The sequence below is a fragment of the Lycium ferocissimum genome, unplaced genomic scaffold, assembly GCF_029784015.1.
Source record: "Lycium ferocissimum isolate CSIRO_LF1 unplaced genomic scaffold, AGI_CSIRO_Lferr_CH_V1 ctg16312, whole genome shotgun sequence".
In the NCBI taxonomy this organism is placed as follows: Eukaryota; Viridiplantae; Streptophyta; class Magnoliopsida; order Solanales; family Solanaceae; genus Lycium; species Lycium ferocissimum.
Window position 1 is genome coordinate 1 of NW_026716532.1, and position 16,963 is coordinate 16,963.

General features: G+C 37.6%; 1 protein-coding gene across 1 annotated transcript; it reads right to left on the reverse strand.

Moving 5' to 3' along the window:
- Positions 1–13,978: 13,978 nt before the first annotated feature.
- On the reverse strand, positions 13,979–14,389 carry LOC132042581 (uncharacterized). Its single transcript, XM_059433104.1, has one exon. The coding sequence runs from the start codon at positions 14,387–14,389 to the stop codon at positions 13,979–13,981; it is 411 nt and encodes a 136-aa protein (XP_059289087.1).
- Positions 14,390–16,963: the final 2,574 nt, after the last annotated feature.

Genomic DNA, 16,963 nt, shown 5'->3' on the forward strand with positions numbered 1-16,963 from the left:
CTATAATAGCAAAAGAAAAAGGAATAGAAAATCTTCCATAGTAGGAAGAGAAAAGTCAAGGGTAGGAGGAAAAAGAAAGTATGACAAGATAGGTTACGAGCGAATTTTACTACGGAAAAGATATGTAAAGCAGAATGAACCAGGGAAATGAAAGACTATGACTAAGATTGGATATATTTTATACAAGTTGTACAAGAATAGTTATGCAACCTACGAATATTCGTATGCTAAGGATGACACCAAGTGAGTGAATACTTGATAAGAGGAGTTTGGATTCAATAATGACAATGCAGTTATGATATTTTGGGTACATTACAGAGAGATGTTGTCACGACCCAAACCGAGGGCCGCGACGAGCACCCGGTACTAGCCCGCAAAAATTCCTCACGTCATATTCTAGGTGAGCCACATAATTATATCATACTTTTCATTCATCATCATTCTAATCTCATCGGGAAACAACATATCTATATCATCATTAGAATTTATGCCCACATAAATGTACATGCGCCGACAAGGCGATCAAAAAACATCCCAAAATATAGGCCGACAACGCCGAACATATCTAGCCATATACGCAATGTCTACGAGCCTCTAAGAAGGGTACATCATATCATAACATATGGGCGGGACAGGACCCCGCCATGCCCATGAATATATACACAAAAGAATCTGCCCAAAAGCTGAAGCTCCGAATGAAATGGAGCCTACGCATGCCCCCCGAGAAAATACAGCCTATGGGTCCAATGCGTCTCCACCTCCAGCATGACGCCAGCGTCCACAAATAAAAGGACGTCGCACGAAGAATGTACCGAGTATGTATAGCATGATCAATATCAATATAGAAGCATAATGGATAACATATGAAATATCACAAGATGGGAGATAATAAAGATCATCATCATAGTTTACCTCGCCTTCCATAGGACGTTCCATTTCTATTGCGTATTCGCGTACATGCATTCATATTCTTGCTCATTTACCTTTTGTATCTATTTTCGTATTCGTATTCGTAACTCCTTTCATGGTCGTATTCGTAACTCCTTTCGTAACTCTAAGAGTAGAATCATTATGAATTGTCGTTACATGTACGTTTTGTTCATAGGATCATGCCAAAAAGAAAGAAAGGAACAGCCTTACATACCTCAAGTCATCCAAGCAATCCAACAATTGAGCTACTTACAACTAGCACCCCAATCCTATAAAAAGGAATACATATATAAACTTAGATGGTGCTAGTATATCACATATATCAACGACAACTTAGTTTTAAAGTAAACGGCGTATTTCCCCTTACTCTCCGATCACTTTAACATATACAACAAACCACAATAACAAAAAAAGCTTACAAAAGTCCTTAATTACTCCTTTCACTTCCCGTACAAAGAATATACACCAAACAACCCAAAGTATACCAGTATACAATAACAATATACACTTCCTTTCTTCCCAATCAAGGAACTTAATCTCATCAATACAGCAACAATATAAAATATTATCCATATGCATGGAAATTAGCTCAACAATACAGCCACAACATGCTCAAAACAGTCCATGAACTCAACAACAACAACACAACACTTTATGACTTTCCCCATAACCCTTTTCAATTTTTAAAACTGGCTAAACCTTCAAATCAACTCAACAAAAGAGATAAGATAACGAACATACCTTATATTTGAAGAACTTCAAGTTATACAACTTGTTTCAAGACCAAGTTCACCACAACTCCATGTATAAGAAGAATAACAACTTTTTATGAACTAGTTGCGGATTTTATGGGTTTGATCTTCTCTTGATTTGATTTGGGATGCTTATAGGTGTTTGAGAAAGCTTAGAGAGACAATAGGGATTTGTTTTGATGAAATAAAATGACCCCAAGTCGTGGGAAATCAATTTATAGGTCAAAAGGAAATTATCCACCGACTTTAAAGTTTCTGGAAATTTCAGGCAAAGTAAGGCCAGAATATATTGGTCGTATTTCAAAGAGATCCCTAGTTCTTTTAATATATCCCGCATTTCGTACGTCGGAATATTTTAAGTTAGTTGCGACAAATTATGGGCGAGGCTATTTTCCGACTTTGTTTTATGACAAGTGGTTTATGATTTAGTTGGAAGGAAACATTAAGGAAAAATTTGGGACTAAAAATGCATTATGGAAAAATTTCAAATTTCATGAAATTAGAGTGATGTGGGCCATGGCCACATGGAAGTTAAAGATATGGGAATTGGATGATTAGGATAATCATTTTCATCATTTTCATCTTTAAGAAAATTCTAGAGAAGTGGAGAAAAAAAAAAAAAAAAAAAGAAGAGAAAGACATGGAGCATGTGCTTGGCATGTGCCATATATTTATTTATATATATGTATAAGTGATGACCATGCAAGTCATATTTTTTCATTCCACCTCCTAGAAATTTCAAGAAAAATGAAGAGAGAAAAAGAAGGAGAAAAACAGCCAAGAGAGGGGCTGGCCGAACCAGCCCCTAAAGTTGATCATGGAGAACTTTTTCTTCTAGCTTTCTTACTCATTGGAAGGCCCTCGTCAACATGGGATAGTTGTTGGAGCAAGCAAGGCGCTCGTTTGTGCGGAATATAGTTCTAGCCTAATGAAGAACAAGTGAGGAAGGTAAGGTTCAAACTTTATTTTCATATGTTATCCATAGTTTGTGGGTGTTGTGGAATGTGGAAATGAATGAAGCTCATGAAAACATGAATGTCAAAGATGTAGCCGTGTGTTGTTGATGTAGCCGTGCATGTGTGGTGGTGTGTAGGAATGAGGGACTACTTTTATTTAGTGTAATTTGGTTGTTGTGTTGTGGATTATGTGATGCGAATGAAAGTTGAACGATTTAAATTGAAGTGTGGATGTTGTTGGGGCCGTGTGTAGGTCATATGTATAGGAATGATGAATTAAATTCATTTAGTGTTTGGTTGGTGTTGTTGTGAATTCTATAATGTAAAATGAAGTTTTAATGATCCAAGTTGAAGCTATAATTGTGCGGGCTGAATTGGGCGATGATGTGATATCGATATAGTTTCTTGAATTTATGAGAATAAAGTTGTAAATGCATGTATTGTTGACATAATTTATGAATGTAGAAGAAAGAAAGGTGTTGGCAAGGTTCTTGTTAAATTGGAGTAGTTTCGGGTGGAGTAGTATATGGTTTGAAGTATTTTGAACATTGTGTGGATTGTTGAAAATGTTCTTGAATCGTGTTTGAAAGGTTTTGGATTGTTATTTGAATATGCGATCGTTGATACTAGTTTGGATATGATATATGAAGTTGGATGGAATATGCATGAATGTCGTCGAATTATGTAGAAAGGAGTTATTAATGTTGGAATGCGTTTGGAATTGCTTATTGATATTGTTGATGTGGTTGTTGGTATTGTTGTTGATAATTTGGCCGGGTTGAATTCCCGGGATTGTTGCTGATTGAAATTGGCCAAGTTGAACTTGGTGGGATGGAGTATTTACAGGGGAAGTGCTGCCGAAATTTCGGTAGACAAGTGTTTCTTTAAGATTCAATTTCTAAATGCTCTAATTAATGTTTGGTAAATGTGACCAATTGTAGATTCTGGCGAAATTAGAGCTCGAGTTTGGAATAGCGGAAAAGGCGGAAAAGGTATGTAAGGCTTCACTTTTCTTTCTTGGCATGTCTTAGACGTATTAGGTTTGAATATGGGCCTCGGGGACGATCCTATTCCTAGAAATCTAAGATTGAATTTGACCCTTTCTCATTCAATAGAATTGAATTAAATGTTCTATGAATAGTTGGAAAAGTTGTATAAACACTTAGAACTTGCACAAATAGGACCCGACTACCTTAAAACTCTCGCAAGTGATGTCATAAAATGTAACATATGTAAATTGTGTACGCCACCTCAATTGACTCGAGGTGGGCCCACTGTTCCCGGATTTTCTTTATTGCTCCGTTTATCAAACGATAAGTGTTGTAACTACTCTAATGAGAATATGTCTATGATAAATATGGCAAGAATGCTTCCATGACTAAGAGTCTTGAGTTAAGAACCTAATACGAATATGAAAGTGTTAAACTAGTTCTTGATCTTTAAGTTTATTCCTTGGTTACGATACTATTTTCTAAAGATTTCAAGCATATGAACTAACGTTTATGATGTCCATGATTTCGTTTCATGTTTTCTTTTAATATTATTTTCCGTTAATAGTTCCGACCTTATGTCACTCCGATGGATATATGATTTTCCTTGGACCCTCCCCGCATGCTTATATGACTTATGTATATGAGATATGTATATGTACATGGGGTGGGGGAAGGGATACATGGGGGAATGGGAAGGGAAACATGTTTCATTGCCACCTGGTCAGCTGGCTTTATCATCCCGGACGCGGGATGCCCGGACGCGGGATATATGGGCGAGCCGACGTATTTCGGCGCTATGTGGGCGAGCCGACGTTGTTCGGTGCTATGACATGACACGATATGCTATGACATGATGATGACATGACATGACACGATATGCTATGACATGACACGATATGCTATGACATGACACGATATGCTATGACATGATATGATATGACACTATGACATGACACGATATGCTATGACATGACACGATATGCTATGATATGATATGATATGCTATGACATGATATGACATGATACGATATGATATGATATGATATGATATGATATGATATGATATGCTATGACATGATATGACATGATACGACATGATATGATATGATATGATATGATATGCTATGACATGATATGATATGATATGTTATGACAAGACACGACATGATATGAGTTCTATTCTCCATGCCTACGAAAAATAAATGTTTTTTTTAAAAAGGAAAAAAAAAACAGGCATGCGTGGTATCCGGCCAAAAAGGCATTCACATGTACGGGTTACTCTCTTACCTCATTATCCGTTCTATGATCCCATGATGTTTATATTCATGCTTTATGCTGCTCATTATCTTCACTCTCGTACCTTACATACTCGGTACATATTCCGTGCGACCCCTTTCTTCGGGGGCGTTCATGCCGCGCGTACACCTGGTGAGTCAAAGACATTAGCGAAAGGTGTTCCGGCGGATTGGCGAGCTCCATTTTCTCCGGAGTGTCGCCGAGTCGGTGTATACGTGTGTTATGATATCGATTATGTTAGAGACTTTGCGAGACAGAGTCATGTATATAAGATGTCCGTTGTGAGCGGCTCTATAAGCCGTCGTATTGCTATACATGATATTATAGATTTTGTACGGTCGCAAGTTATGTTGATTTGAAAGATATAAAATATGTTCGTTTTTCAAAAAATTTTCATTATGCATTCATGAACTGGTTAAGGGCCCATTATGACTACGAGTACTATGACAGTCAGAGGGTTCGCTCGGCCCTAAGTAAGGGTCGGGTGCCCATCACACCCTATCGGAAATTGGGGTGTGACAAAGTGGTATCAGAGCGGTTCGTCTTGGGAGTGTTGTACGCAAAGTCGTGTCCAGTAGAGTCTTGTTTATGGTGTGAAGCGCGCCACATTTATAAACAGGAGGCTACGGGGCATCTAGGATGGTTACTCTTCTTTGGTATCTTAGATCGTGCTGTAGAGCCAAGTTATAGGAAATGAGATCCTTTGTACTAATCTTTGACTTCGGCAGAGGAATGACATTGACAGGCGGAAGCGACCAGCGGTATGGAAGGTTACAAAGCACGCAGGTAAGCAAGAAAATGTGATATGTGTAGTCGTGCTGAGCATATGAGGTAAATTTAATATCTTCGGACCTTTGTGAATATTGAGAGCCCTGTGTGGCTATGATACGATATAATATGATGTGATATGTATATATGATGATGGCCACGAGGCAAGCCTTGTTGGTATTTCTTTGCGTGCGTTTTGGAATAGTAAGAAATACAGAGGAAACTCTGCCGAAATTTTTCTAGAAATAATACGAGAATGGGATACAAGTTGGAAAATATTTTGAAAGAGTCGGGATAATAGTAGCGATGAAAGTTGACTGAGCTGTAAAGTACGCCTCTAGGAATAAGTTAGCTGTGGAATGAGTAGTGAAACAGTCAATAAGACGGCGGCAGAAATATGGTAGTAAGGAAATTTGGAAGGACTTGTGCTACTAGGCGATGATTTAGAAAGGACTGGCAGGTTTGGATGAAGTGATATAATTAAGATAAGCGTAGGAGGAAAAGGAATCGTGACGAATAGGAATGTATCGATCAGATAGTGAGTAAAATGTGCTATGGGGACGTTTTGAAATCTGGTAAGGCTCCGACGTACTCTAGAATATGTAATGAAGGTTGAGCGGTGAGGTGGACGCGATCATATCGACATTAACGCACCCGATTTTATTAAAGTCTCAAAGTTAAGTGTGCTGAAGTGAGAGAAATTTCAGGATGGGTGACCCCCCCTGGGAAGTTTTCTGAAAATCCCACAAATTCAGACGTAGGGAGCGAATAAGAAATTGGAGTAGTCTAAGAGAGATTAGAGTATGTGGAGAGGCCAGAAACCTTAAAAGGACACGTAGGACGGTGTGAATCAGGCCGGCGAAGTGAAGGAGTTAACGGAAAGAGAGGAAATAAAAGAAAGCGGGACAACGGTATAGTAATAGGTTAAGATGTGTGTAACGGAGGGCATAAGTGCCATAAGTGACGGGACAGTGAAAGGCCAAGTTATAGAAAGACGAGGAACAAGGCAGAATGAACGCGGGGAAATGATTGGGATGATACGGATAAAATATGAACGAACAAAATACGTTGGGAAATGAGAAAAGGACTATGTAAGAGTAGTGTGTTCTGAACGGCACAAAGGAAGCACTTGAGATAGGTCGAGCTAAAGATAAGTTTGTTAAGAGAATTTCGGATACTTACCGTCGGAACAAAAAGGTGTTGTCTAATTGAGATCGGAAATAGGGACATGAGGCGAAGTATAAACGGATAATAATATAAGTACACCCCTAAAGGGGGGAAGCGAGGGGAATGGTATTGGATAGCTAAAAGATGGTATGAAGGATGGAAATAGCTATGAAAAGGGAGCTCCCCCGAGGCACTTATGAAACCCCCCTCAAGATCCTTAAGACCCTATACGACTAGTTGAACATTCGTGGACGAATGTTCCAAAGGGGGGAAGGATGTTATATCCCGCATTTCGTACGTCGGAATATTTTAAGTTAGTTGCGACAAATTATGGGCGAGGCTATTTTCCGACTTTGTTTTATGACAAGTGGTTTATGATTTAGTTGGAAGGAAACATTAAGGAAAAATTTGGGACTAAAAATGCATTATGGAAAAATTTCAAATTTCATGAAATTAGAGTGATGTGGGCCATGGCCACATGGAAGTTAAAGATATGGGAATTGGATGATTAGGATAATCATTTTCATCTTTAAGAAAATTCTAGAGAAGTGGAGAAAAAAAAAAAAAAAAAAAAGAAGAGAAAGACATGGAGCATGTGCTTGGCATGTGCCATATATTTATTTATATATATGTATAAGTGATGACCATGCAAGTCATATTTTTTCATTCCACCTCCTAGAAATTTCAAGAAAAATGAAGAGAGAAAAAGAAGGAGAAAAACAACCAAGAGAGGGGCTGGCCGAACCAGCCCCTAAAGTTGATCATGGAGAACTTTTTCTTCTAGCTTTCTTACTCATTGGAAGGCCCTCGTCAACATGGGATAGTTGTTGGAGCAAGCAAGGCGCTCGTTTGTGCGGAATATAGTTCTAGCCTAATGAAGAACAAGTGAGGAAGGTAAGGTTCAAACTTTATTTTCATATGTTATCCATAGTTTGTGGGTGTTGTGGAATGTGGAAATGAATGAAGCTCATGAAAACATGAATGTCAAAGATGTAGCCGTGTGTTGTTGATGTAGCCGTGCATGTGTGGTGGTGTGTAGGAATGAGGGACTACTTTTATTTAGTGTAATTTGGTTGTTGTGTTGTGGATTGTGTGATGCGAATGAAAGTTGAACGATTTAAATTGAAGTGTGGATGTTGTTGGGGCCGTGTGTAGGTCATATGTATAGGAATGATGAATTAAATTCATTTAGTGTTTGGTTGGTGTTGTTGTGAATTCTATAATGTAAAATGAAGTTTTAATGATCCAAGTTGAAGCTATAATTGTGCGGGCTGAATTGGGCGATGATGTGATATCGATATAGTTTCTTGAATTTATGAGAATAAAGTTGTAAATGCATGTATTGTTGACATAATTTATGAATGTAGAAGAAAGAAAGGTGTTGGCAAGGTTCTTGTTAAATTGGAGTAGTTTCGGGTGGAGTAGTATATGGTTTGAAGTATTTTGAACATTGTGTGGATTGTTGAAAATGTTCTTGAATCGTGTTTGAAAGGTTTTGGATTGTTATTTGAATATGCGATCGTTGATACTAGTTTGGATATGATATATGAAGTTGGATGGAATATGCATGAATGTCGTCGAATTATGTAGAAAGGAGTTATTAATGTTGGAATGCGTTTGGAATTGCTTATTGATATTGTTGATGTGGTTGTTGGTATTGTTGTTGATAATTTGGCCGGGTTGAATTCCGGGATTGTTCTTGATTGAAATTGGCCAAGTTGAACTTGGTGGGATGGAGTATTTACGGGGAAGTCTTTGCCGAAATTTCGGTAGACAAGTGTTTCTTTAAGATTCAATTTCTAAATGCTCTAATTAATGTTTGGTAAATGTGACCAATTGTAGATTACGGCGAAATTAGAGCTCGAGTTTGGAATAGCGGAAAAGGCGGAAAAAGTATGTAAGGCTTCACTTTTCTTTCTTGGCATGTCTTAGACATAATAGGGTTGAATACGAGCCTCGGGGACGATCCTATTCCTAGAAATCCGAAATTGAAATTGACCCTTTTCATTCAATAGAATTGAATTAAATGTTCTATGAATAGTTGGAAAAGTTGTATAAACACTTAGAACTTGCACAAATAGGACCCGACTACCTTAAAACTCTCGCAAGTGATGTCATAAAATGTAACATATGTAAATTGTGTACGCCACCTCAATTGACTCGAGGTGGGCCCACTGTGTTCCCGGATTTTCTTTATTGCTCCGTTTATCAAACGATAAGTGTTGTAACTACTCTAATGAGAATATGTCTATGATAAATATGGCAAGAATGCTTCCATGACTAAGAGTCTTGAGTTAAGAACCTAATACGAATATGAAAGTGTTAAACTAGTTCTTGATCTTTAAGTTTATTCCTTGGTTACGATACTATTTTCTAAAGATTTCAAGCATATGAACTAACGTTTATGATGTCCATGATTTCGTTTCATGTTTTCTTTTAATATTATTTTCCGTTAATAGTTCCGACCTTATGTCACTCCGATGGATATATGATTTTCCTTGGACCCTCCTGCATGCTTATATAACATATGTATATGAGATATGTATATGTACATGGGCTGGGGGGAAGGGATACATGGGGGAATGGGAAGGGAAACATGTTTCATTGCCACCTGTCGGTTTTATCATCCCGGACGCGGGATGCCCGGACGCGGGATATATGGGCGAGCCGACGTATTTCGGCGCTATGTGGGCGAGCCGACGTTGTTCGGTGCTATGACATGACACAATATGCTATGACATGACACGATGTGCTATGACATGACACGATATGCTATGACATAACACGATATGCTATGACATGACACGATATGCTATGACATGACACGATATGCTATGACATGACACGATATGCTATGACATGATACACTATGATATGATATGATACGCTATGATACGATATGATATGATATGATATGATATGATATGATATGATATGATATGATATGATATGATACGATATGATATGATATGATATGATATGATATGATATGATATGATATGATATGTTATGACAAGACACGACATGATATGAGTTCTATTCTCCATGCCTACGAAAAAGAAATGTTTTTTTTAAAAAGGAAAAAAAAACAGGCATGCGTAGTATCCGGCCAAAAGGGCATTCACATGTACGGGTTACTCTCTTACCTCATTATCCGTTCTATGATCCCATGATGTTTATATTCATGCTTTATGCTGCTCATTATGCTGCTTTCTGTACCTTACATACTCAGTACATATTCCGTACTGACCCCCTTTCTTCGGGGGCTGCGTTCATGCCGCGCAGGTACACCTGTGTGAGTCAAGACATTAGCGAGAAGGTGTTCCAAATGATTGGCGAGCTCCATTTTTCCGGAGTGCTTGCCGAGTCGGTGTATACGTGTGTTATGATATCGATTATGTTAGAGACTTTGCGACGAGTCATGTATATAAGATGTCCGTTGTGAGCGGCTCTATAAGCCGTCGTATTGCTATACATGATATTACAAATTTTGTACGGTCGCAAGTTATGTTGATTTGAGAGATATAAAATATGTTCGTTTTTCAAAAATTTTCATTATGCATTCATGAACTGGTTAAGGGCCCATTATGAAAAAAATGGTACTCGTATGTATGGCAAATAAGATAGCATATGAAAATACTAAAGCTCATATAACAGATAAATGAAACAAGAATGAATGAGCAGAAAGCAAGAAGCCGAGGAACAACCGGCGGGATCACATATTACCTCTTATAATACTTAAGTCATTCAAACATTCTTTGAATTATTCTGATGAAACTTTTGGATTTCTATCTATAATAATGTTCTGGGATCGTTCTCTGTAGCACTTGGGATCATCATATAGTAGGTTCATTCTTGAACTCTTTTATTACAAGTGAGCCATATAGAACATGCATGGTATACAATACATAATATGAATGCAAGCATGCACCAGTGAAAGACAATGAGGGTAGCACCCATGCTTCAATCAGACTGTTGACCAGTGCAAAACAAACCTATCAAGTGAAGCCTCACTAGTCAAAGATAGTATAGATAATGTCGATCCTATGAGGATGGGATTTCGAATATCCCAATTAGTATTGATTGATTACTATTTGATAAATCTGATAGTTTTGGAAAGATGAAATTTAAAGTAAATAATGACTGGAAAAAGAAAACGCCAACTTTCTTAGAATAACCGCTTATAACTCAAGGAGATAAATGAGCGTATTCAAGAATCCACCTATGGAAGAACTATTGATTTAAATACCTTACACATTTGAAACCCGACCCGGGCGCAACTAGCATTCGACGCTATGGAGCCACATCGGAAACACCTTATAGGTTGAAGAATTACTAATCTCTTTTAATAATCTTTCAAACATTCATTTAAACAGTCTTAAATGGCTAAATCTAAGCATGCTCATACTCATTAAAATCTATGGAAGTCAAATATTAATACTCAGTCATAAAACGTGGCAAACGCCCCCAACAAGTTATACGAGACTTCAACAATCTACCCACAACACAATGTCTAACAATGGAGTTTCTAAGAAACATAAACAGAGTCTAACACATTAGGATGCAACCTAGAAACTAAAACATTGGGGTATCCCATGAACAATTCACCAATAAGTCTGAAAAGTAGCAAGTTCTCCTAATCTGCACGCGTATCACGAACCTGCTCTTCGACGTTACCTGACGCACCATAAAAAACAACAATGGTATGCCCGAGTACTAGGTACTCAGTAAGTGTCTAAGGGGAAATAGTTAATAAATCAAGATAAGATAGTTATTGTAAAACTTGTGAGTCAATAGTAGTAAAGCAGTTCGAGAATAAGAGATAGAGCAAGAGTCAACAACTTTAGTTGAACTTTCTGTGGACAACCAATTAAGCAAGAACTATAACCATTTCAATCCATCAAACCGTTTATCAAAATTGAGTCTTTAAATCAGGAACTCAAGATCATCAATAAGCCACTCACAAGCAACCAAAGTGTAACACATGCCAACGCACGAGAAAACAACCATAGTTTGCATTAGGGTTTGCGCATAAATGCGGCTTACATACTTTTAACGAGTACAACTCAAGGCGGTTACTCATCCTCCCGAATAACTAGGCTAATGCATAAATACGGCTTACGCACCGGAGCACAACTCACATCGGTTATTCATCATCCGAATAACTAGGCTTGTGCACAAATGCGACTTACCCCAGAGTACAACTCACGGGTTATTCATCCTCTTGAAAAACTAGGCTTGCACATGAATGCGGCTTACACCGGAGTATAACGCACGGGTTATTCATCCTCCCAAATAACTAGGATTTTGCATGAATGCAGCATACAAATCGGAGAGCGACTCACAATGGTTAGTCATCCTCCCGAATAACTAGGCCAAACACAACAATCAGAAATCATGGCATGTTGGCCGAATCATCAATCACATCATCTTTTCATAATAGAGGTATTCCAAACCACAATCGATTTACAACATATTCAAATCAAGTATTTAACTTCAAGTTAAAAAAAAAAACCCATTTAACGAACAAAACGTGTGTAAAGTTTCAATCTTTCAAAAATAATCACAATCATCCATATTAGGCAATATGTTTTAACTATAGTAGAAATCGTATGAGGTCCGATGCGAGCTTGACCCTACACGCGCATGACCTTGTTCAAATATCATCTTTACTTAAAAAATAAGTTCAACAAAGAACAACCATCAAACAAGAGTTTTAACGTGTACAAACAGTCAAAGGAGGATTATCATAACTAATCATGCTTTCAAAATATTCTTAGGACTAGACATATTTCAAATGATGTTTTCAAAGCATATGTATAGCTATCAATACGTTTTAAAAATGTAGACATACCTCGGTTCCTGTTAAAATCTAGAAAATGTATTCTTCCACATTCGACAATTGTTCTACAATAGTTTTTAATGATAAAGTTCAGAACTTTAAACAATTCTACGAGTTCCCACCCTTAATCGAGAAACTAGGGCTTTTCGTGCCTAAAAATATGCTCTTGAACCCCAAGAATCACCCATGGATTATAATCAATCTTAACGCTCTACATTATTCTAAATCCCTTTAATAACATCATAACAAATCAAAGGTCTTACCTTCAAGAGAGTTCCCAAACGTCCCTTCAACTTCTCTCTAGGGGTTTGAAGAATGAACTAGTGTTAATCTTTATTAACTATACATGCAGGAGTGTTAGAATTACTTATAAATACATGGAGGAACCTTACCTTGGTGTGGGAAGATGTCGAGAGGAGAGAAAGTCGATTTAGGGTTTTGTAGAAGTTAAAAGAGACTTAAATTGCATAAATTCGTGTTTTAAAGCTGGATTCTGCATTTTTGGGGACCACGGCATCTCCCAACCCATGTACATGACTTTCTGGAATTCACAGCTTTATCATGTTATGGCTGGGTGTCGCCCAAACATAGCATAGAACTTTCTACCAAAAATGTAGCACATACACCCGATGACAAAATGGTCATAACATCTTGTAGGAAACTACAATTCATCTATTCCTTATATCATTGGAAGGGTATTTCAAAGAGCTACAACTTTTATCTTTAAGTTTTCCCAAATTCTCAACGGATCTACACACAATCTTGCTAGAAGTCAGGCCTAGCATAAAACTTAGTCGATTCTTTCAAATCCTATGCACCTCACTATTCGTCTTGATCTTAAAATAACTATTTCCACCCAAAATCATTCTGATGGGACTTCACATAGCTAAAATGTCACATCATTACTCTCTTGACGTATTCACATTTAACCCAAATTTACGGAATGTTACATTACCCCCTCCTCAGAATCATTCGTCCTTAAATGAGAGTCATTGCCTAAAATTTTCTTTTTCACTAAGTCTCAATTTTTTTTTCCAGAAATCTTGCAAGAGTTTCCTTTGTGATCAAACGATTCCGGAAAGATAAAAATACAACTAACACCCAAACAAGAATAACATAGTCCTCATACGGACTCTCATAACTAGAACACTTAAGTCTCAACACTAAATAACGGATTTATACCTTTAGCTCACTTTTACAAGAGTTCGACAACCGAACGATTTAATACATGCCTGGAATAGGAAATAAGTAAGGCTATTTATTCTCCATGTCGTCCTATGCTTCCCAAGTCGCTTTTTCGATATTATTATTTTGCCACATGACTTTAACAGAAGCTACATCTTTAGTTCTCAACCTCATAACTTGACGATCTATGATTTGCACAGGCTTTTCTTCATAAGACAACCCCTCGTTGACCGCACTCTTTTCTTGAGTCAAGATATGTGAAGGATCAGGTTTATATAACGTCAACATCAAAATGTGAAACACAAATTCACCATAGACATCTCGGACGGTAACTTCAACTCGTAAGCCACCTTCTCCATCCTTCTCACAATTATAAGGGCCTATAAAATGAGGTCTCATCTTACCCTTTCCATCAAACTGCCTTTCGACCTTCATTGGCGACATTTTCAAGAATATCCCGTCACTAACAACGAACTCTAGCTCGCGACGCCTCATGTCCATATAAGAATTTTGTCGACTCTGAGCTGTCTTAAGTCGTTGCACAATGAGATTCACTTTCTAAATTGCTTCGTGAACTAAGTCAGGACACAATAGTTCTAATTTAGTAGATTCAAACCACCCAATTGGTGATCTACAATGCCTTCCATAGAGTGCTTCATAAGAAGCCATCTGTATACTCACTTGATAATTGTTGTTGTAAGCAAACTCCACAAGAGGTAGATATTCACCAATTTCCTCCACAATCAATCACACAAGCTCTCAACATGTCTTCGAGAGTTTTGATAGTCCTCTCTGCCTGCCTCTCTGTCTGAGGATGAAAGGAAGTGCTCAGATTTACACGAGTTCACAGACCTTCTTGGTACTATTTATAGAAGTGAGCTATGATTGTATACCTCTATTAGATATGATGGATGCCAAAATTCCATGTAATCTGACTATATCCTTCAAATATAACTTGGCAAAATTCACCGCATCGGTCATCTTTACAGGAAAACAATGTGGAGGCTTTGTGAGTCTGTCCATGATCATGCAAATAGAATCAAACTTGTCCTTTGTGCGAGGTAAACTGATGACAAAGTCACTATGAATCATCTCCCACTTCCATTCGGGGATCTTGATGTTCGGATCCAAATCACCAGGCCTTTTGTGTTAAGCCTTCGCTTGCGGACAGTTCAAACACTTAGCCATAAAGTTAGAGATATCTACCTTCATGCCTTTCCGCCAATAGTGTTACTTCAAATCTTTATACATCTTGGTGGATCCCGGATGCACAAAATACTTAGAACTATGCACTTCCACCATCAACTCTTATGGGAGACCATCAACATTAGGGACACATAGGTGTCCTTGCAACCTTAGGACATTATTTTTAGCATCGATGGTTAATGAAGTGTAATCACCCCTTTGCAGTCCATCTCGTAGCTTCACCAGAAGTTCATCATCATATTGTTTTGACTTAATTCTCTCCACAATATCAAATCACGCTTGAGTAATTCCCACTAACTCTCCATTTTCCGTTTCATTGAGTCGGACCCCAGGACTAGAAAGTCTTCGAATTCCCCTGTCCATCGGCATATCCTCATGAAAATATGCTAAAGTATCCATAGCTTTTCGGCTCAAAGAGTCAGGAACAACATTCACCTTACCAAGATGATACAAGATTTTCAAGTCACAATCTTTCAACAACTCTACCATCTTCTCTGTCTGAGATTCAACTTTCGTTGATTGAAGATATATTTTACACCTAGAAATTTTTTTGCATCATTCATAGCATAAGTTGGTCAATGTAAGATCGAGAATGAGACCATCCGTGAAAATGATTGAAAAATTGACTCCCTGAAATAAGTCCACCGGATGAATAGTTACGCGGGTGAAACAAGCACTCGATGAACAAGAATGAATGTGAACATTTCAGGTGAACAGTAAAAGTAGAAAATTAAAAATGGAAATCTATTTTTTTCAATCATTTTTTCCCTCTCACCTCTAAACTCTCTGAAACCCTCCTAAAAGCTCTCTAAACCTTCCAAGTTGAATTCCTCCAAATCAAATCAAGATTTCATCTTAGGAATTGGAAACTAGTTAGGAAAGGATTATAGTATTTGGTGCTTGATGTGTGGCTGATTATTGAAGCTTTGAGCTAGGATTTTAGTTGAGTTTTCTAGGCAATAAGGTATGTAATATACTCTACTCTTGTTAATTAAGTTATTCATAGGAGAATTCCCTAGTTTAAAATGAAGGGAATTATGTTATGAAGGCATAGATTAGTTGGTTGATATGGTTGCCTTGAGGGCTGTTTTTGATTGGAACGTTGGAGAGATTTCTATTTGCGTATATTGCTCTATGAGGTTATTGTTTTGGTTGGTGTTGTTGTCTTCTTGTGGACTGTTTTGGGGTTGTGATCTTGTGGTAATTTATGGCTGGAAATTGATGGAATAACTTGGATATTCTATTGTTGATGTTGTTCTTGTTGTTTTTGGTGTTGATTTAAATTGGAAGGGAAGCGAAAGATATAGGAAAAGTGCTGCCCAATTTTTCTAAAAATTGTAGTTTTGTTGTTGTTGTTTGTTGGACTGTTTTGAAGATGTAAATATGGTTTCTAATTGCTAAAAATTAAGGAATATAACCTGACTGTATTGTGTCTATTGTTGTTAAGATTATTCATGTTTTAATTGAAGGGAGTGAAAAAGGAAAACATGTAAAACTACGACTCGGAAGTGAAGGTTGAAGAGTTAAAACATATGGACTGTTTAGAGATTATCTTTATGATGATTTGGGTGGAAAAGGATATGGTAAACATAAGTATAATGTTTTGAAGGGTGTGGACTGAATTATAAAAGAAGAATTGGGTTCGAATTGCGCTTTGTTATTCGTTAAATGAGCTTGCCGCTCAATATAATTCTTAACGTAATCGAAGAGGTTTATATTGGATTATATTGTAGTTGTTGCTATTGTTGGTTGTTGTTTTTGTTTTTGGGTTGTTGATGACCTTTGGTGTCTTTTGGGATGTAGTATAAACAGGGGAAATGGTGCCCATTTTTCCGTAGGTTATAAGACTAGCGAAATACGATAGTCATG

What these genes read in the sequence shown, in the direction of transcription:
- LOC132042581 (XM_059433104.1), bottom strand. Translation starts at nt 14,389, where the DNA reads ATGGACATGAGGCGTCGCGAGCTAGAGTTCGTTGTTAGTGACGGGATA.